The following is a 22,770-nucleotide window of genomic DNA, read 5'->3' on the forward strand; positions in this document are numbered from 1 at the left end:
AGCTGACTCATTTGAAAAGACCCTGATGTTGGGAAAGATTGAGGGCAGGAGGAGAAGGGGACAACAGAGAATGAGATGGTTAGATGGCATCACCGACTCAATGGACATGAGTTTGGGCAAACTCCAGGAGTTGGTGATGGACAGGGAGGCCTGGCGTGCTGTGGTTCATGGGGTCGCAAAGAGTCGGACACGACTGAGCAACTGAACTGAACTCAAAGTTGTAAAATACAGACAAGTGATTTCTTTAAGAAAATTTATTTGTGGCTCTAGAGTGGAAATAAGGAAGCTCATATACCACATTCTTTTTAGTAAGGCCTATTGGCTGCAGCATTATTTCTAGATCTTCAAAATCCAACCAACACCAATATATCTGCTACTCTGTTTTGGCCTTCATAGCAGCCTCTTCTCTCAGACGAGCTTTCTTTTCTAGATTCAGGCTTGTTAAAGTCTCATTTCTTCTGGCAGCCTAAAGTGAAACGAATGTGAACAAGTGATTATTTATGCCGGGTCGGGGAGGATGTCATTAACTGACGTGGCAAGTACAGGCATGGTGGAATGGTTTGCTGCTTTTACCAGGCACAGCAGGCCTCTCCACGTGCCTTCTGCCTCTAATGCTCCTAGTGTGGCAGTCTATCCATTCAAGCACAAGAGAAATGCCACACCTCCGCCTTCTCTTCCTTTCTGGCCTTTCTGTTTAAATCTTCTAGCCTCTCTTCTCCCTTATAATATAGTCCCTTGTCTTTCTCTTTTCCTCTCTTTAGTATTAAGTACCTTTTAGTTTCCATTTCTACCCCCTTTTTCCTCCTCTCACTTTTCTTTGTTGCTACCATTTCTCCATCCCCAACTCATTTGTATACTTTCACACCCTTCTAGTTCCTTATTCCTCTTTTACCGAAAACATTCAGCTTTGGGGATCCCATATTTCACTATCACCAAGTAGTCCCCTTGACAACTCCCAGCAGTGTCCACCTTGCCACTCCATCCTCTGGGTGAAAAGCAGAGGAGGAGATGCAACCATCCTCTTCCCTTACTTCCCTCCCTCTGACTTGTTACATCTCTGTGAAGCTTAAATAAACAGTCCAGTTTCAAATTTTCATACCAAATGAGTGAAACAAGCACCCTAGACAGTGGTGTTTTTCTTCAGCATTAAGTATGGAGGGGGCGGAGAAGCAGAAGGTTAGATGATGAAGAGACAAAGCACAATGGCTAATTTCTCTCTTCTAAATCACAGTAAATTCAGAAGTTAGTCATTCCAGTAGCATTTACCAACTTTTCAGAAATGGACAATTCCATAAAAGAAAAATAATATTTATGGTATGGGACAGGAGAGGAGCTCTTTATACAGTGCATACCCTTTCATGAGGCTGGGGGGATCCCAGGGAGTGATCTGTTTGTGGAGTATTTAAACTCAGCTAGCATCATCAAGTAGACAAAAGCAATGCAGATTTCTCAGAATTCTTAGAACCCCCTATATCCTGTTTTATATGCTCTGTAGGTTCAATCTGAGAGCTAAGCATGAAAAGTCAAACAGGGAGACAGGAAAAATACTGAAGTGGGGTAGGAACACAGTTGTCAAGAGAACTTCACCCAGGCCTCCACACTTGCCCTTCATGCTGTCATAACATCAGCATAAATGGTTGGTATTTTCTATTCCAAGACTCTAAAGAGAGTCAGAAGTTCACTTTTACTCTGGACTCACTGCACACAAGTCAGTTATCACTGGGTTTGCAGAAGAACGCTTTAAATTCTTGACAATAGATATAAGACATTTCTTTCCATGTGGGAGCTGTGATATATAGAATTAAACATGGGATTTAAATAATGGCTTGGCCAGTACTGCTGCATAGAAAAATATCTGTATTTTAATCACAAAATAGTAATTGGAAAACTTGACTCTACATTTTTGTCTTGCCACTTACTAGTTATGTGACATTGGGAAAAGTAAATAAGTTTTGGTTCTTCTTTTACACAACATGGATAAGAGAACTGACCTCTTAGGTTCTCAGAATTATTGTGACTAAGTAAGTTGAACAACGTGCTGTGCTGTGCTAAGGTGCTTCAGCTGTGTTGGACTCTGCAACCCTATGGACTATATATCTGCCAGGCTCCTCTGTCCATGGGATTCTCCAGGCAAGAATACTGGAGCGGGTTGCCATTTCCAACTCCAGGGCATCGTCCCAACCCAGGGATCGAACCTGGGTCTCCTTCATTGGCAGGTGGATTCTTAACCACTAAGCCCAAGTTTAACAATACCTGTTATAAAAGGAGCACTCAGTAAGTGGGAGTACTTTTCCTGTCACCTCAATTAGGTCTAGATACAAACTGTGGCTCTGCTGTTAGGGAGATGTGTGTGAACTTGGGTAAGTTACTAAGCTTTCTAAGCTATGTTTCCTCATTTACAAATGAGGTCCTAATAATAGTATCTACCTTGCAGTGTTATTTTAAGATTTAACTGAGATAACAACAAGGTACCTGGAAGACAGTAAGATAGTTATTAATGCTTGTGTGAACCTGAATGCCAGTGTACTGCGTAGGAGCTTAGACAGATGGCCAAGTAGAGAACAGTGATAAGAACACTCACCAAGACTAAGGCAGAGTGAGGATCAATAAGTCCATGTACTGTGAGTGCTTCACAGACATACAAGGAGATACCCGTATATATGCCAGTGTCGTACATCTTGTTTCACATTCCTTATGACACCTGTGACATCTAAAAACTTTTTTTACTTAACCAAAACTATTTAGTTCTTCAGCATGCCAAAATTAGGATTTGCTATTTATCTCCAGGCATGATAATCTCAGGTTTGGTTCTACCATATTTTATTTTGTTTTTTATCATTTCTTGTATAGGAAGTGACTTCCTCATCACAGAGAATAAATACAAGAATTAACCCCTGATTTCCTCTAGGTCTTTTGTGCAAAATATATAAAGATAGAGGGGAAGTCCACTCTTACCTTCTTGCCCTCAATAACCATCAATATGCATCCTGCCACTGTCAAGGCAATCATTACATAGCTGATCTTCACCCGGACCTTGTTCTTTGCAGCATCAAGCATCTCAAACCTAGCAATACAATGAGATCATGAGAGAAAGTTAAAATTTATGAGTTGCTAGAGGATATAAATCTGTGTCCCACAAATCAGGAGTGGAGTGGTGCCCATAAATATAAAAAAAGGAGGTGAGACCCAAAGATCTCGTAGGACTTTTGGGAGGATGGAGCATTTTCACAATTCACTTTATATTTTTATATAAATCATGGTAAAGGGGTGGAGATGAAGATAGTGGGACTGAGGACTTCCAGCTACACACTATGCCAATGATGGGAAAGAATTTAGAGGATCAATTTAACCAAAAGTATGTGAAGATCTTCACACTTCAATAAACCTTTCTTGGACATCAGGAACCAGCTGTACTAGCTTTGGCATTGCAGCTAAATATCAGTTGGATCCTACTGCTTCAATTTCTGCAAAAGTCAACAACTATAGTTTAACTGGAATAGGCTACACTCAGACTCTGAGGCCTGGTATGAAGCCTCCATTGTCTGCTCTGGTAGATGGGAAGAGTATAATGCTGGAGGTCACAAACCTGGGCTTGCTCTGGAGCTGGAGGATGAAAGAAACCTCCAGGAATGGGTATCAAAAGATCTGACTTTAATATATTTGCAGTGTGACCAACAGGAGCCCCATATACCCAAGGTGATCAAAACAAAGGATGATCTAAATAAAAGCTGTATTTTAAATATTTAGATAGTTACTTATTAGTTGGTTTCTAGTTGAAAGGGTTATCTATCTAGTTACCAGTGCCCAACTCTTTGTGACCCTATGGACTACAGCCTGCCAGGCTCCTCTATCCGTGGGATTCTCCAGGCAAGGATATGGAGTAGGCTGCATGCCCTCCTTCAAAGGATACTTGCAACTCAGGGATCGAACCCATGTCTCTTGCATCTCCTGCATTGGCATGTGGATTCTTTACCACCAGCACCACCTGGAAAGCTTATACATTACTTAAATGTATTTAACTGTTAAAGGTGCTATCTGCCAATAATAAAACACTTTTATGAAAACTGAAAAAAACAAACAAACCAAAAACCAAGAAAAATCTCAAATAGCCTAACCAACCACCTAAAAGAACTACAAAAAGAAGAACAAACAAAACCATAGCAGAAGAAAATAAAGATCAGCAAGGAAATAAAATAGAGTTTAAGAAAAAAACATTGAAAAAGATAATTAAAACCAAAAACTCATTTTTTGAAAGGATAAACAAAATAAAAAAACTTCTGGCTAGGCTAAACAAGAAAAGAGAAAGGGTCCAAATAAGCAAAATAAGAAATAAAAGGATAAATAATAACCAATGCCACAGAAATGAAAAAAAAAAAAAAAACACAAAACATTAAGAGTATACTTTGAACAATTATATGCCAACAAACTGGACAACCTACAACATACCGCCCCAAAATGAATCAAGCAAAAATAACTAACTAATCTGAACAGACTGATCACTGGAATTGAAATAGATTATGTAGTAATAATAAAAAAAAAACCTCTCTGCAAACAAAACTCCAGGACCAGATGGCTTCACTGGAGAATTCTACCAAACACAGAACTTATGATGATCTCTCTCAAAGTCCTCCAAAACATTAAAGAGGGGGGAACACTCCCAAAGTCATTCCATGAAGCCACCATCACCCTCATACCAAAATCATACAAAGACACTATAAAAAGAAAACTACAGGCCAATATCTTTGATAATGATAGCTGTAAAAATACTCAACAAAATATTAGGAAACTGAATCCAACAACACATAAAAAGGATCATACACCATAATCAAGTTGGATTCATCCAGGGTTTCAAGGATGGTTCAACATATGCAAATCAATCAATGTGATACACCACATTAACAAAAGAAAGACAAAAACCATGTGATCATTTCACCAGATATAGAAAAAGCATTTGATAAAATTCAGCATTCATGCTAAAAACTCTCACCAAAGTAGGTACAGAGAAAATTTTTAAAAATAATAAAAATGCTTAATAAAAGCATTTATGACAAACCCATAGTCAACCAAATACTCAACAGTGAACAGCTAAAAGCCTTCCCACTAAATTCTAACTAAATTCTAACTTCCCACTAAATGCTCTTTTCTTTTCTCCTCTTTTAATAAATATGCACATAGATGTATAAATATGACAGTATTCTCAAACACAGAGGCATATGCATGTATGGACTCAGTATTCAGAATAGTCATGGATACAATTTCAACTCAAAAGTACATTTATACATGATGGGATCATAAGCTCAGTACTTTGTTTTTTTTTCCCAATTATTTTTATTAGTTGGAGGCTAATTACTTTACAATATTGTACTGGTTTTTGCCTTACATTGACATGAATCAGCCATGGAGTTACATGTGTTCCCCATCCTGAACCCTCCTCCCACCTCCCTCCCCACCCAATCCCTCTGGGTCATCCCAGTGCACCAGCCCCAAGCACTTGTCTCATGCATCCAACCTGGACTGGTGATCTGTTTCACACTTGATAATATACATATTTCGATGCTGTTCTCTCAGATCATCCCACCGTCGCCTTCTCCCATAGAGTCCAAAAGTCTGTTCTATACATCTGTGTCTCTTTTTCTGTCTTGCATATAGGGTTATCGTTACCATCTTTCTAAATTCCATATATATTCATTAGTATACTGTATTGGTGTTTATCTTTCTGGCTTACTTCACTCTGTATAATGGGCTCCAGTTTCATCCATCTCATTAGAACTGATTCAAATGTATTCTTTTTAATGGCTGAGTAATATTCCATGGTGTATATGTACCACAGCTTTCCTATCCATTCGTCTGCTGATGGGCATCTAGGTTGCTTCCATGTCCTGGCTATTATAAACAGTGCTGCAATGAACATTGGGGTACACGTGTCTCTTTCAGATCTGGTTTCCTCGGTGTGTATGCCCAGAAGTGGGATTGCTGGGTCATATGGCAGTTCTATTTCCAGTTTTTTAAGGAATCTCCACACTGTTCTCCATAGTGGCTGTACTAGTTTGCATTCCCACCAACAGTGTAAGAGAGTTCCCTTTTCTCCACACCCTCTCCAACATTTATTGCTTGTAGACTTTTGGATAGCAGCCATTCTGATTGGCGTGTAATGGTACCTCACTGAGGTTTTGATTTGCATTTCTCTGATAATGAGTGATGTTGAGCATCTTTTCCTGTGTTTGTTAGCCATCTGTATGTCTTCTTTGGAGAAATGTCTGTTTAGATCTTTGGCCCATTTTTTGATTGGGTTGTTTATTTTTCTGGAATTGTGACTCACCACTTCTATTCATCATAGTGCAGTCTTGGATTGGAAGAATTAACACTGTTAAAATGGTCGTACTACCCAAAGCAGTCTACAGATTTAATGTGATTCCTATCAAACTATGCATGATATTTTTTACAGAACTAGAACAAATAATCCTAAAATTTATATAGAGCCACAAAAGACCCAGAATTGCCAAAGCAATCCTGAAGAGAAAGAACAAAGCTAGGAGCATAACACACCCAGACTTCAGACAATACTACGCTACAGTAATCAAAACAGCATGGTATTGGCACAAAAACAGACATGCAAGTCCATGGAACAGAACATAGAAATCCACACACCTATAATCAATTAATCTTGGACAAAAGAGGCAAGAATATACAATGGAGGAAAGAAGTCTATTTATAAGTGGTTTGGGAAAGCTGGACAGCTTTATGTACATCAATGAAATCAAAACACGCCCTCACACCATACACAAAAATAAACTCAAAATGGCTTAAAGACCTAAATGATACCATAAAACCCCTAGAAGAGAACATAGGCAAAACAGTCTTTGACATAAATCTTACCAATATCTTCTGAGGTCAATCTCCCAAGGCAAAAGAAAGAAAAGCAAAAATAAATTGGACTGAATTAAATTTACAAGCTTTTGCACAGTAAAGGAAACCATACCCAAAATGAAAAAAACAAACAAACAAAAAACAACCTTACAGAACGGGAGAAAATATTCACAACTGATGGGATCAACAAAGGCTTAATTTCCCAAATATACAAACAGCACATACAGCTCAATATCTAACAAACCACCCAATCATATATGGGCAGAAGACTTAAGTAGACACTTCTAAAAAGAAACCATCAGGCACATAAAAAAACACCAAGAATCATCAAGAAAACCACAATGAGGTATCACTTCAAGCCTGTCAGCATGGCTGACATCAAAAAGACCACAAGTAACAAATGTTGGCAAGGATGCAGAGAAAAAGGAAGCCCTCATGCACTGTTGGTGGGAAGGAAAATTGATACAGCCACTATGGAGAACAGCACAGAGGGTCCTTTAAAAACCAAAAATAAAGGTACTATATGATCTGGCAATCTCACTCCTAAGCATATATCCAGAAGAGACAAAAACTCTAAAAGATACATGCACCCCAATGTACACAGTAGCATTATTTACGATAGCCAAGACACAGATGACACAGTTACACACACACATATATACATACATGTACACACATAAAATGGAATACTACATAGCTGAAAAAGATAATGAAAATTGCCATTTGGAGCAACATGGATGGACCTAGAGATTATCATACTAAGTGAAGTCAGACAGAGGAAGACAAGTGTCTATGATATCACTTAGATGTGGAATATAAAATATGACACGAACTTATTTGCAAAACAGAAATAAATTCACAGACATAGGAAATAATCTTATGGTTACCAAAGAGAATGGAGGGGGAGGGATAAATTCAGTTTGGGATTAACAGATACACACATATATATTAGATAAACTAGGATCTACTATGTAGCACAGGGAACTATATTCAATCTCTTGTAATATAATAGAAAAGACTCTGAAAAAGTATGTATTATGTATAACTGAATCACTATGCTGTAACCTAAACCACCACACTGTAAATTAACCATACCTGAACTTTATGCCAGCAAATATGGAAAACTCAGCAGTGGCCACAGGACTGGAAAAGGTCAGGTTTCATCCCAATCCCAAAGAAAGGCAATGCCAAAGAATGCTCAAACTACTGCACAATTGCACTCATCTCACATGCTAGTAAAGTAATGCTTAAAATTCTCCAAGCCAGGCTTCAGCAATACATGAACCGTGAACTTCCAGGTGTTCAAGCTGGTTTTAGAAAGGCAGAGGAACCAGAGATCAAATTGCCAACACCCGCTGGATCATCGAAAAAGCAAGAGAGTTCCAGAAAAACATCTATTTCTGCTTTATTGACTATGCCAAAGGCTTTGACTGTGTGGATCACAATAAACTGTGGAAACTTCTGAAACAGATGGGCATACCAGACCACCTGACCTGCCTCTTGAGAAACCTGTATGCAGGTCAGGAAGCAACAGTTAGAACTGGACATGGACCAACAGACTGGTTCCAAATAGGAAAAGGAGTACATCAAGGCTGTATATTGTCAGCCTGCTTATTTAACTTATATGCAGAGTACCTCATGAGAAATGCTGGGCTGGAGGAAGCACAAGCTGGAATCAAGATTGCGGGAGAAATATCAATAACCTCAGATATGCAGATAACATCACCTGTATGGCAGAAAGTGAAGAACAAAAGAGCCTCTTGAGGAAAGCTTAAGAGGAGAGTGAAAAAGTTGGCTTAAAGCTCAACATTCAGAAAACTAAGATCATGGCATCTGGTCCCATCACTTCATGGCAGATAGATGGGGAAACAGTGGAAACAGTGGCTGACTATTTTTCTGGGCTCCAAAATCACTGCAGATGGTGACTGCAGTCATGAAATTAAAAGACGCTTACTCCTTGGAAGGAAAGTTATGACCAACCTAGACAGCATATTAAAAAAGCAGAGACATTACTTTGCCAACAAAGGTCCGTCTGGTCAAGGCTATGGTTTTTCCAGTGGTCACATATGGATGTGAGACTTGGACTATAAAGAAAGCTGAGCGCCGAAGAATTGATGCTTTTGAGCTGTGGTGTTGGAGAAGACTCTTGAGAGTCCCTTGGACTGCAAGGAGATCCAACCAGTCCATCCTAAAGGAAATCAGTCCTGGGTGTTCATTAGAAGGACTGATGCTGAAGTTGAAGTTCCAATACTTTGGCCACCTTGATGCAAAGAGCTGACTCATTTGAAAAGACCCTGATGCTGGGAAAGATTGAGAGCGGGAGGAGAAGGGGACAACAGAGGATGAGATGGTTGGATGGCATCATTGACTTGATGGACATGGGTTTGGGTGGACTCCGGGAGTTGGTGATGGACAGGGAGGCCTGGCGTGCTGTGGTTCACGGGGTTGCAAAGAGTCGGACACAACTGAGCGACTGAACTTAACTTTTAAAAAAAAACACAGTAAGACTGCACAAATTTAAAGTAGGAAAATTTTTTTAAAAAAAAGTATGAAGATGAAAAATGGAGCCTGGAAAGGCAAAATAAAGAAAAAAAGCCAAAAAAGAGTAAGACATGTTAATCTACACTTGCTATGGTGGGCCCAGTTTTGGCTCTGTAGGTTCACTTTAGCAGTTAGTGCTAAAATGTATCAGTATCTATTTCTCCCTGAGGTTCTTAAGAAGATAGTATATGATATAATGACATTCTCAATAACATCCTGACAATGTGCTGTATTTCGTCAGTCAGTCATGTCCGACTCTCTGAGACCCCATGGACTGTAGCCCACCAGGCTCCTCTGTCCATGGGGATTCTCCAGGCAAGAATCCCCATGAAGTGGGTTGCCATGCCCTCCTCCAGGGGCTCTTCCCAACCCAGGGATCGAACCCAGGTCTCCTGCATTGCAGGTGGATTTTTTTTTACCATCTGAACCACACTGCAATGAGCATAAGGTTCAACACTAAGCACAATTCAGAAAGAAAACAAACATGGGAGAGTTAAACAACGTGCTCTTTATACCCAGCTTTTGCTCTCTGCCTTGAACCAGGAATAGATTTCAGGATATCTGGTACAGCAGAAAGATCCTTTAGGCAATGCTCCCTTAACATTTATCTTTAAACTAATGTTTTGGTAAAACTGAGTGACAATGAACTTGAGGTTGTGCTCTTTGTCAAGTGCCTCCTATAACTGGTCTGCTGAATACAGACCTATGTACCTTGATAGAAAGTTCTGGGTTGGGTTACCATTCTTATGTGAAAGCTAAAAGGCCTAACAGGGAAGAGTCTAAACAGAAGGCTGCTTCATCTTGGTGATTCTACAGGTAGGCAATGGGTCCCAGTTCTACTACCTGAGTGTTTGGTAAGCATCAGGGCAGGGTATGTGGAGTCCTAATGGGCTCACGATAGAGAACTGGCCTACTCAGTAGTATGTAGAAAGTGATTATATCTAGATGAATGAATTTGAGTGCTAACTTTTTTTCCATCCTTATATTACTTTTGAAACTGGGGGGAGGAAAATACTTTAAAAATGCATGGAAGGAGGCACAGGGTCCAGGGTGTTGCAGATGGTAGGAGAAGAACCCTGAAAGCATATATACACTGATATAAGAGCTTGGATCCAGTGAGGGAGCAATGTGGATGGAGTCCTCTAGGCACTGAAGCTGGGCCTGCAGGGTGGGAGGAACCAGGAACAACTGCTAAGAACATTGAATTGCTCCTAAGAGCATCTGAAATCCCACCAACCACAACGACCCATGTTGACAAATGTTTTATGTGAACTGGTATTTCCAACTGAAGTGCTGTAATCCTCAGGAAAAGTGATGTATTTTCCATTTGAGGGAACATAAAAAGTAAAGTGCATTTAAATAAGGCCACAAGGTTGCCCTCCATTCTACAGGGAGCAATAAGAACGGGTATGTTAAGCAGTGCCTGTTCAGAACTACCAGCACAAGCATAAACGGCGGCTCAGGCCCAGAGAAGGGACTGCCAGGGTGACTCGTGAGATTGTGCTTTGGGCTTGATGGTGTCTTGGGACCGCCTACAAGTCAGACTATGGCAGGTTTTCCTTAGTAAAGTGTATAAAGCACCTATTAGGGCCATGAGTACATACCAGCCTGATTTCTGCTGGGATATTCATGAAGAAATTACAGTACAGGTGAGAATTTGAGGTCATGTTTATTTCCAGCATGCTCTTCCAGAAGAATACAACTGTCACTTGAGCTAAGAAGGACCAAGGCTCTCCTGCTGAAATAATTCTAGTGAATATGATGTGCTATTTAATTTGACAGGCAGAAAGAAAGGGCTCTGTTATTAAAGTTGTTGTAAACAGAAAGCAAAACCTACTTATCTTCCTACAAAAAGATACCCTGAACGAACCCAGAACTTCTTCAATCATGACTTGATTTAGAAGCCAGAAGGCTCCAGAACAATTTCTTACTAGAAGAGAATGAATGTCCAGGAGCTTTGTCCCAAGCCCCTGTCTCTGAAGAGGATGATGTCCCACAGGTAGACTGCATCTATTTCTTAGAATCTCTTTTTGGCCAAGATGCAAACCATAAGGCAGGAGCAGTGGTTCTCAACTTGGAATGATTCCTATGTCTGAACTGAGCTCTGGCGTTCCTGGGTCATGCAGCCTGATTCCAGGAATCAGCCCTGCCTACCAGTAGTCTGGTACTAACCCCAGGATCTGCTTCACCTGCCGCTAGGTGGGCAACAGGCTCAGATTCATCAGGACCCTGTTCTCTGGCTACCAGTGTGCCAGCACTAGTGCCAGGGCTCCCCAGGGATCTGCAATCACATACATAAAAATACAGTTAGCAACTCAGATAAAAAGAGGCAGCAGAGGAATATGTTCTAGAAGAAGGAACAGATAAAACCCTAGAAGATGAACTAAGTAAAGTGATAGCCTACCTACATGAGAAAGACCTCAGAGTAATGATCATAAAGATGATCAAAGAACTTGGAAGAAGAATGGGTACACAGAGCGAGGAGTTAGAAGTTTTTAAATGAGAAAACACAAACAATAGCCAGATGTGAAAAATACAGTAACTGAAATGAGAACTACAGTAGAAGGAATCAACAGTAGACTAAATGATACAGAAAAATGGATCACTGAGCTGGAAGACAGAATAGTGAAAACCACTGCCACAGAGCAGAAAAAAATGAAAAGAAAGAAGGACAGTTTAAGAGACCTCTGGGACAACATCAAGCCCACTAATATTCACATTATAGGGGTCCCAGAAGGAGAAGAGCAAGAAAGTGCTTCAAAATAATTGAAGAGATAATAGCTGAAAACTTTCCTAACCTGAGAAATGAAAGTCATCCAAGTCCAGGAAGCACAGAATCTCATACAGGGTTAACCCAAAGAGGAACACACCAAGAATACTGTAATCAAAAATAAAAATGACAAAAATTAAAGGTAAAGAGAGAATACTAAGAGCAGCAAGAGAAAAGTAACAAATTACATAGAATGACATTCCCACAAGGCTATCAGCTGAATTTCCAGTAGACTCTGCAGGTCAGATGGAAGTGACATGATATATTTAAAGGAATGAAAGAGAAAAACCTACAACCAGGAATAGTCTACCCAGCAAGGTTCTTATTCAGATTTGATGAAGAAATAAAAAACTTTACACACAAGCAAAATCTAAGAGAATTCAGCACCATCAAAGCAGCCTTAACAATAAATGTTAAACGAACTTCTCTAGGCAAAAAAGAAAAGGCCACAATTACAAAAAAGAAAATTATGGAATGAAAGAGCTCACTGGCAAAGGTAAAGTTAGGAAATCATTCACATACAAAGTTAGTAAAGGTAGGAAATCATCCATACAAAAAGATAGTAGGGAGATTAAGAGAGACAAGTAGTTACGATCATCTGTATCTACAGTAAGCAGTGAAGGGATACACAAAACAATCAGATATAAAACATGGGCTTCCCAGGTGGCACAATGTAAAAAACCCACCTGCCAATGCAGGAAATCCAAGAGACATGGGTTCAATTCCTGGGTCAGAAAGATCTCCTGGAGAGGGAAATGGCAACCCCAAAATCCAGTATTCTTGCCTGGAGAATTCCAAGGACAGAGAAGCCTGTTGGGTTACAGTCCATGAGGTTGCAAAGAGGCAGACATGACTGAGCTACTGAGCATGCACACACACACACACATGATATCAAAAACAGTAGTCATCAGGAGAGGAATGTGCAAACTCAGGTGTTTTTTTTAAATGCATTTGAAACTAAGAGATGAGCTCCTCAAAACAATCACTTATATACCCAGACTGCTATATAAAAACCCATGGTAACTGCAAACCAAAACCCTATAATAAATATACACACAACAAAGAAAAAGGAATACAAACATACACTAAAGATAGTCATATCAGAAGAGAATAGAACAAAAGAAGAAAGAAAAAAAGAGCTACAAAACAAATCCATACTACACATAAAAAACAAACAACAAAGACCTATTGTAGAGCATAGGGAACTATATTCAATACCTTGTAATAACTTATAATGGAAAAGAATAGATGTATGTATATATATATATATATATATATATATATATATAAAACTGAATAACTCTGCTGTACATGTGAAACACTGTAAATCAAATATATGTAAATAAAAAATCCAAAATAATTAACAAAAAGGCAGTGAGGATATACATATACATGATTACCTTAAATGTAAATGAACTCAATGCTCCAACCAATAAATACAGACTGAATGGAAGAAAAACAAGACCATATATATGCTGCCTACAAGAGACTCATTTCAGATCTAGAGACACATACAGACTGAAAGTGAGAGGATGAAAAAAGGTATTTCATACATGTGGTAATCAAAAGAAAGCTAAAGTAGCAATATTCATAGCAATCAGACAAAATAGACTTTAAAATACTGTTACAAGCGACAAAGAGAGACAGTATAATGATCAAGTGATCAATCCAAGAAAACATAACAATTGTAAATATATCTGCACCCAACATAGGAGCTCCTCAATACGTAAGGTAAAAATTAACTGACATAAAAGGAGAAATTGCAAGTAAGACAATACTAGTATGGGACTTTAATACCCCATTTACATCCAGACAGAAAATCAGTAAGGAAACAGAGACCTTGATAACACATTAGACTAAATGGACTTACTTGATACATTTAGAGTATTTCACATGAAAGCAGCAGAACATTCTTTTCAAGTGCACATGGAACATTCTCCAGGATAGGTCATATGCTGGGTCACAGAGCCAGTTTCAGTAAATTTAAGAAAACTGAAATCATATCAAGCATCTTTTCCAACCACTATGAGACTAAAAATCAACTATAAGAATAAACTGCAAAAAACACAAACATGCAGAGGCTAAGCAATATGCTACTAAACAACCAATGGATCAGTGAAGAAATCAAATAGAAAATAAAAAAACCTAGAGACAAATGAAAACAAAAACACAACAATGCAAAACCTCTGGGATGCAGCAAAAACAGTTCTAAGAGGGAAGTTTTTAAGCAATATAAGTTTGCCTCAGGACATAAGAAAATCTCAAATAAACAAATTAACCTTACACCTAAAGCAACCAGAGAAAGAACAAACAAAACCCAAAGTTAGTAGAAGGAAAGAAATTACAAACATCAGAGCAGAAATAAATTAAAGACTAAAAAAAACAACAGCAAAGATCAATGAAACTAAAAGCTGGTTTTTTGAAAAGATAAACAAAACTGATAAACCTTTAGCCAGACTCATTAGGGGAAAAAAAAAAGTGAGAGGGCCTAAATCAATAAAATCAGAAATGAAAAGGGAGAAGTTACAGCCCACACCACAGAAATACAAAGAGGATCACAAGAGACTATTATGAAAAACCATATGCAAATAAAATGGGAACCTTGAAGAAATGGACAAATTCTTAGAAAGGTACAATCTCCCAAGATTGAACCAGGAAGAAATAGAAAATATGAACAGACCAATAATTAGTATTGAAATTGAATAGTATTTTAAAAACTCCCAACAAATAAAAGTTTAGAACCAGATAGCTCCATGGGTGAGCTGTAGCAAACATTTAGAGAAGAGTTAACACCTCTCCTGCTGGAACTATTCCAAAAAATTGCAGAGGAAGGGATACTTCCTAACTCATTCTATGGGCTATCATCACCCTGATACCAAAACCAGACAAAGATACCAACAACACCAAAAAAATAACAGACAAGTATCACTGATGAACATAGATGCAAAAATCCTCAACTAAATACTAGAAAACCAAACCCAACAATAACTTAAAAGGTCCATACACCATGATCAAATGGGATTTATCCCAGGGATGCAAGGATTTTTCACCACCCACAAATCAATCAGTATGATATACCACATTAGCGAACTGAAGAACAAAAACCACATGATGATCTAAAACAGATGCAGAAAAAGCTCTTGATAAAATTTAATATTGGTTATGGTAAAAACTCTCCAAAAAGTGGGCACAGAAAGAACATACCTCAAAACAGTAAGGGCCATATATAAAAAAGCCCACAGCTAACATTATACTAAATAGTGAAAAGCTGAAAGCATTCCCTCTAAGATCAGGAAGAAGACAAGAATGCCCACTCTTGCCACTTTTATCCAACACAGTTTTGGAAGTCCTAGCCATGGCAATCAAAGAAGAAAAAGAAATAAAAGGAATCCAAATTGGAAAGGAAGAAGTCATTGTTTGCAGATGACATGATAACCATACACAGAAAATCCTAAGGATGCCACCAGAAAAACTACTACAGTTCATCAGTGAACTGGATAAAGCTGTAGGACCAAAATTAACATACAGAAATCTGTTGCATTTCTCTATGCTAACAAAAAAAATATAAGAAAGAGAAATTAATTTAGTTACTTTCTATAGCTAGGAGAGAAAATCAAATCAGCTGACTTCAGAGTAACTGACAGCTCTTCACTAGGCACTACATAAGCGCAATGATAACACACTGATTTTCTAGCACTGTTTTTATTCCAGGTACTTGTCAAAAAGTAAACGTTTAGGAAAGTGGAAACTTTTAAATATGGCTGAAAGGTTTTAAATAGACTCAGAGGAACTGATTTTCCTTTAAAATAGATTGCTGAAAAATAAAAGCTGCTTACAACCCTAACTTCAGCACTCACGAGACAGTCTCTGGAATGTCATCTTCCTTTTTGAAGCGACCTGACCATATTAGAATCTTCTTCTCCCAGTCCGTAGGCTTGTGCAGAGGCACTCTGTGGCTGTAAGTGTCTATGAGAAAAACAAGAGAAGATATTTATATGAGACTGACTCCCAAATTTAGCAACAGAAAAATGCTATTTGTGCTTTTTAGCTATTCACTAAATAGAATCACTGAGAAATCGCAAGTTAATTAGAGCTTTATTTGAATGGAATTTCTTAGGTTGCTTATATATTTCTTAAATGAGATTCAAAAATTTTGTAAGGACTGAGGTAAAATAAAAGCATTATTTTCCAATATAAGCCCAAGCCATTGAAAGCTGAAAGAACACCATGAACAAAGATATAAAGATGAGAAGGATGAACTAAGAAGGGAACAGCATGGGAGCCTGTTTGACTTTGGTAGAATTTTTAAGTCTGTGAGGTAAAATCAGATTATAAAAGAACCTGAAAAAAAAAAAAAAAAGAACCTGAATGGCAGGCTAAGGGTTTTAGACCTGACTCAAGAACTATTGTACTTAGAAAGTTTAATCTGCACAGTGGCTGGAAAGAGAAAGGATAGGGCAGAGTGGACAAGACCAAATAGGAGATTATAATACAAGCTATTACAATACAAGGGTGAGTTGTTATAGTCTCAGCTAGAGTTGTAACAGTGGGAAGAGAAACAAAAAGTCAATCTGAAAGAATTCGGAGATTGATCAAGATGGATTCATGAAGAACCTTAAACTTGGATGATTAAAACAAAAGCAGTATTGTTAACCAAAATAAGGCGACTGAAAACAACCAGTCAGGAGAGGGAAAAGTACTAATGCCATTTTAGATCTACTGGGTCTAAATTTACGCCATCTGAGTAAGTTTCAATGAGTTGGGAGTGGAGATAACCACTGGTGCAAAGAAAGAGCCAGTGAGGATGACAGACGCAGAAGAGCAGGGGCTGAGTGTTGGTGCACGACCCAGAAAGGACAAAGAGGCAGCAGAGGAAAATGGAGCAGCCGAAACAGGCAGAACCGCAGACTATAAAAGAGTCTTTCAAAGGAAGGGGAAGTCACTGAAGATGAGAAGCAGAAAAAGGGGATCACAGAATGTCAGAGTTACAAAGGACCTCGGAGATAATCTCATCTAACTTTCATGTACTGCTGACATCTCTCTTGCAGACGGACTATCTCCTTGACTACGTCACCTTTGTTTATGCTGCACCTTTCACTTAATCAGAAGCCAACAGCAAGAGGAACAGAAAAGTCACTAGGGAAAAAAAATCCTTAAAGAACCAAAGGCAAGAAAAGACATTCAGAAGTACAGAAATAGTACTGCTGTAATCTTTTATTATTACTAATAATTATTAAGTGTGGTACTTTCTCTGTAGTTTATTTTTACTTTATGTACTACATACTCATTAAAGACAATTCAGAAAGTACAGACGTGAAAAAAGAAAAAGATAAAAACCACGCTTAATTCTCCTCTCCTAGTATGAGCACTATGTTCATTTTGGTATGTTTCCTAAATCTTATCACCATACATAGGCACATATATGTAATTTCTGTATGTACCATTTTTGGGCTTACACACAATGTAAAATTTTGTATCCTGCCTTGTTCATTAACATTATAACAAAAACTTTCCATGCCAGTATGTTGTAATTATAAGCACCATTTCCAACAGTTGCACAACTCATCAAGTAGATCTCATCTATAACCATTCCCAGATTATTTAACATTTAGACTAATTTCTCATTTTCCTTTATATGTGTATAAAAATATATATAGATACATATACATATATATAAATAAATGGGAACAGCATTACATTCAAAGCTTTTTCCACATAAAGGGATTATTCCTTAGGATAGATCCCCAGAAGTGAAATACCAGGTCAAGGGGTGTAAATACTTTTAACCTCTTAATAAATATTCTTTGACAACAGTTATTTTCCACCCACCAGTACCTATCTGGCCCTAGTGTAGGGCCCAGAAGAAGCAATTCCCATGAAGAAGCAATGAGCAAGTAGTTCCTAGGGTCATACAGTTTAAATATTAAGCTCCTTCTCTCCACAGTGCTGACAGGGACAGAACGTGGAGTTAGGGATAGGACTAAACATGGCTGAAGTTAATGTACAAGCCAGTGCGTAGCCCTAGGTATATTGTACACAAATGTCATTTTTTGATCTGGTTCATCTTTGAGGCTGACCAATATTTACTTTGGTACATCTATCATCTACAGAAAGCTCTAGTCAAATCCTTGAGGTAAGAGATGAAAATGACAAATGGGAAAAATGAAGAAATCACTGCCACATGTAAGCACAACTCATATAAGTACAACTTGGGAGGCCTGAACTACATGATAGGGAACCCTGTGACCACCTCTCTTTTAGGTTCTTTTGATTCCAGGTTGTTCTAGTCTTTGGAAGCTGCCTAGTCCATAACTGGAAAGACAAATAAAAACTTACGGGTTGGAGGCTTTGGACTTTCCTGGGGTTTGCTGCAAAATCCATTTGTTCTCTTCAAATCAGAGTTTCTGGTAAGCCTTAATGATGAGAAAGCATCTCTTTCACATGACCTAAGACAACTTCCTAGTAAAGAGAAAAAAAATGTTTCAGATAAAGGAAATCTGATATCTTAAAATGAAAAATGCCTGCAAAATACATATTTCATCCATAAAAATTATCTCACTTAAAAAATGAATATCCTACTCTATGTAAGATACATGTACTATATTTAAAGTGTTTAGTGCTATCTTAAAATATGCATGTTTTGCTGATTAGGAAATTAGGAATTTACAATATATTTTATTGGCTTTAAGTTTTATAAAAGTATAAAACTTCTCACGTGTCTTATAACAATAATGATTCTGCTATGAATCATTAGTGTTAGTATAACCCTCAGTGTTAGCAGGAACATTTTTAATCAAAAATTAATCAGAATTCAAAGCAGAGACAGCCAGAAACAGTTCTGATGAGGATAAAAGGGGATAATTCTGAGTATGGGGGTGGGGAGTCATACAATAGACTAGGGCTGATCCTCAGTCAAAGGATCATCACAAAAGAGCCCTAGGGCCCTAGGATGTGGGAGAAAGGGAGCACTACGGAAGAATGAAACAGAAAAGAAAGCTGGAAAGGCAGCAATAATAAATCTGATCAAGATCCTGACGCTCCATGATGCTCTGCGTAACAAAGAAAGGGATACCTAAGATTTGCCTTTAATGTGACAAGAATGAGCCCTCACAGCTTTGTGCTTAAAACTTCACAGAATTCAAGCAGTTTTAAAAAGCTATTTGTTAGTGGATAAACAATCTATACCTTTGAAGTTCCAGATACCTAACAGAGAGTCATTGTAGCTTCAGAGTTTGAAGTAGTAAGGGGAGAAAGAGAGGGAAGAGCAGTAAAATGTGTTTACAGCACAGGACCTCCCAAAGTTGGTAAGAACCATAATTACCTTGCTTTTTCTTTCTCCTGTTTAAGAAAATCTTTAAACATAGCAATCTTAAAGAAAAATCACTGTGGACTTCTCATGGGCACACGTTTATATTTGTGTAAAGATTTTTAAAAGAAAACTTTTACTGATACATAATTTCACATTAAAAATTCATCCTTTTAAATGTGTAAAACAAAGAATCACCTTCTGCTTCAATGTTCTGCTTGACAGGAATTGATGAGAGAGAGAGGGGGGGGCAAAAGATGGAGGAGGGAGTTAGCTTTGTTGTCCACTAATAACTGGACAGAGACTTCCTTAAATGCCTTTCACCAATAAGTTTGCCAGCTTTTGCTGAAGGGCTCTGTGTGCATTTGGGGGGCATGCTCTGGGAGTGCGTACGGAAGAAGCTGTTTGCATTGTATTACCTCTGAGTAAGGTTTAAAAAAAAAAAAAAGGCAAGCCCGCTAAGTGAGAGTTTCCATGGAGCAGACAGACAGGCCAAATAGTAACAGTCCTCTGAAGTAGGGGCTTGCGGAGCTCCAAATCCATTCTGCCTTTTTCAGTGTCTGCTATATTTTTCAGAGCTACATGATTTCAAGGTATTAGTTACAAAGTATTACTGTGAAGCCAAGAGGAGACAGGAATCAGTTAACATTCCATGAGCCTTGCTGTTCTTACCATGACTAAGTCCTTTTCTTGGACACAGATTGTCACAAGCCTCTGGTTATTACCTAGAGTTCTGAAAAGGTTGACTCTAAGACTATGGTCATATTTTCATTGCTTTTATATAAGGGTGAATTTTCAGAGGTCCTATTTTCAGAGTGAATTGTCAGATTCACTAACATACCTTAAGCTGGACCCTCTATTTGTATCAAGATCTGTGGTTGCCTGCAGTCTGATTTCTTTCACAAGAGGGCTCATTTATTTCAGTTTTCTAGGCAGTAGTCCCAGAAGGCTTTGCCTGGGTCTGAGTGACCACACCACCAGTGCCACCTAGTGGCAGCATGTGTACACCATAAGAAAGGTAGATAAAGTATAACTGATCTTAGTTTTTTTCCGCATTTTAAATGTTGATAATGTAGTATTTACTTCAACAAGGCTGATTTAAAGGTTAAATGGAAAATACACGTGATAGCATTTGGCAAGATGCTTGAAACATGGCAGGTACTCTAAACATTGTTTGTTTCCTTAAACACTAATCAAAACATTTCCAGAACACTTCAATTTTATCCCTAAGATGGTCAGAATTTCTGACCAAGGTAGTTTTAAATTGTTATCAGGGCACGGATAAATTCCATGAATCTCTTCTAAAGTTCTTCATAGCTTTCAAGATTAAAACAAAAATATTTAATGCTGTGATTCAGAACCACCCGAATGGCTCAGTAAAATGCCAATCAAAGGCACACCTATCTCCAGTTTTAGAAACGGTTTGGGGTTGAATCTGCATTTCTAACAAGCTCTTAGGTGAAGCTTCTACTGCTGCTTTGAAACCACACTTTGAGAACTACTGTTTTTTTTTTTTTTTTTTTTTTTTAAGCTATGGCAAAAAACACATAACACAAAATTTACCATTTTAACCACTTTTAAGTGTACAGTGCTACGGCATTAAGTACACTCACATTGTTTTGCCACCGTCATCACCATCCGGGGCTTCCCTGGTGGCTCAGTGGTAAAGAATTTGCCCTCCAGTGTAGGAGACAGGGGTTTGATCCCTGGGTTAGGAAGATCCACTGGAGGAGGAAATGGCAACCAACCCCTGTATTGTTGCCTGGGAAATCCCATGGGCAGAAGAGCCTGGCAGGCTGCAGTCCATGGGGTTTGCAGAGAATTGGACATGACTGAGCACGCACACACCACCACCATCCATCTTCAGGACTTTTTCATGTTCCCCAGAGGACCACTAGTTTAATGTGACCTATAAGGTCCCTTCCCACACCATCCTGTCCTATCCCCTTCTGGCAGGTACTGAGACAGAAAGGAATCAAGTCAACTGACAATGAGCTCTACTGTCTAAAGAGGAAACAGAAAAAGAACCAATAATTATCTCCTTAGGTACCATCCTTTCCCATCCCTCTTAATTAGAACAGAGTAAGTTTAGAAAAACAGAACAGAGACAGTTTAGAAGAGTAAAAGACAAATTGCCTCTTAGCTCTTCAGTTCAGCTCAGTCCAGTCGCTCAGTCGTGTCCAACTCTTTGCGACCCCATGAACCACAGCACGCCAGGTGTCCCTGTCCATCATCAACTCCCGGAGTCCACCCAAACCCATGTCCATCTCATCCTCTGTCATCCCCTTCTCCTCCTGCCCTCAATCTTTCCCAGCATCAGGGTCTTTTCAAAAGAGTCAGGTCTTAGCATCAGGTGGCCTAAGTATTGGAACTTCAGCTTCAGCATCAGTCCTTCCAATGAACACCCAGGACTGATTTCCTTTAGGATGGACTGCTTTGATCTCCTTGCAGTCCAAGGGACTCTCAAGAGTCTTCAGTCCAAAAGCATCAATTCTTCTGCGCTCAGCTTTCTTTATAGTCCAACTCTCACATCCATGCATGACTACTGGAAAAACGATAGCCTTGACTAGACAGACCTTTGTTGACAAAGTAATATCCCTGCTTTTCAATATGCTGTCTAGGTTGGTCATAACTTTCCTTCCAAGGAGTAAGCGTCTTTTAATTTCATGGCTGCAATCACCATCTGCAGTGATTTTGGAGCCCCCCAAAGTCAGTTCAGGTTAAAGCAAAAATGTTACCAAGTACACCTACTTACTGTCAGTCACACAAACGCACGTTTGGAGACAGTTATTCATTCAACAAATGTACTAGTCAGGTATTGTTCCAGGCAATATAAAAAACAGATAAAACTTTATGCCAGATGTGCTTCTATTCTACTGGAGGAAGGGGGAAAAATATATATATATCTATATATATATATAGTTAGATAGTAAATGCCAGAGAGAAAAAATAAAGGGGAAACAAAGTGTTTGTGTACTTAAAATGTGGTGTGTGTGAGATTTTACACAGGGCAGTAAGAGAAGTTCTCTATGAGAATGCCATGAAGGAAGTCAGGGAGCTAGCATGCAGGTAGATACTCCAAACAGAAACAGTAGTAAGTGCAAAGGCCCTAAAGTGGTTCCAAGGACATAATGAGGCAGCCAGCATGGCCAGAATAGAGGAATAATGAAAAGAGAGCAGGCCTTGAGGTTACAGACACACCTGGGATGGAGGTGAAGAATAGGGACTTAAAGGCATGAGAGGTTTACCTAGATCAGAAAATATCTCCCAACCTTTTGTTACTACA

The 22,770-nt window shown here is 38.7% G+C and overlaps 1 protein-coding gene across 2 annotated transcripts in view; it reads right to left on the minus strand.

The window, feature by feature from the left end:
* Positions 1-239: 239 nt before the first annotated feature.
* FAM162A (family with sequence similarity 162 member A) overlaps positions 240-22,770 on the minus strand; it is a 40,039-nt gene continuing 17,508 nt past the window's right edge. For both annotated transcript variants that reach the window (XM_043874614.1, XM_043874612.1), the window contains exons 2-5: positions 18,515-18,637; positions 16,036-16,144; positions 2,956-3,064; positions 240-466 (exon numbers count right to left, since the gene is read on the minus strand). In XM_043874614.1, the coding sequence (XP_043730549.1) occupies positions 374-466; positions 2,956-3,064; positions 16,036-16,144; positions 18,515-18,637 (434 nt within the window). In that variant the 3' untranslated portion in view covers positions 240-373. The remainder of the gene's footprint in view (positions 467-2,955; positions 3,065-16,035; positions 16,145-18,514; positions 18,638-22,770) is intronic.

The sequence above is a fragment of the Cervus elaphus genome, chromosome 19, assembly GCF_910594005.1.
Source record: "Cervus elaphus chromosome 19, mCerEla1.1, whole genome shotgun sequence".
NCBI lineage: Eukaryota > Metazoa > Chordata > Mammalia > Artiodactyla > Cervidae > Cervus > Cervus elaphus.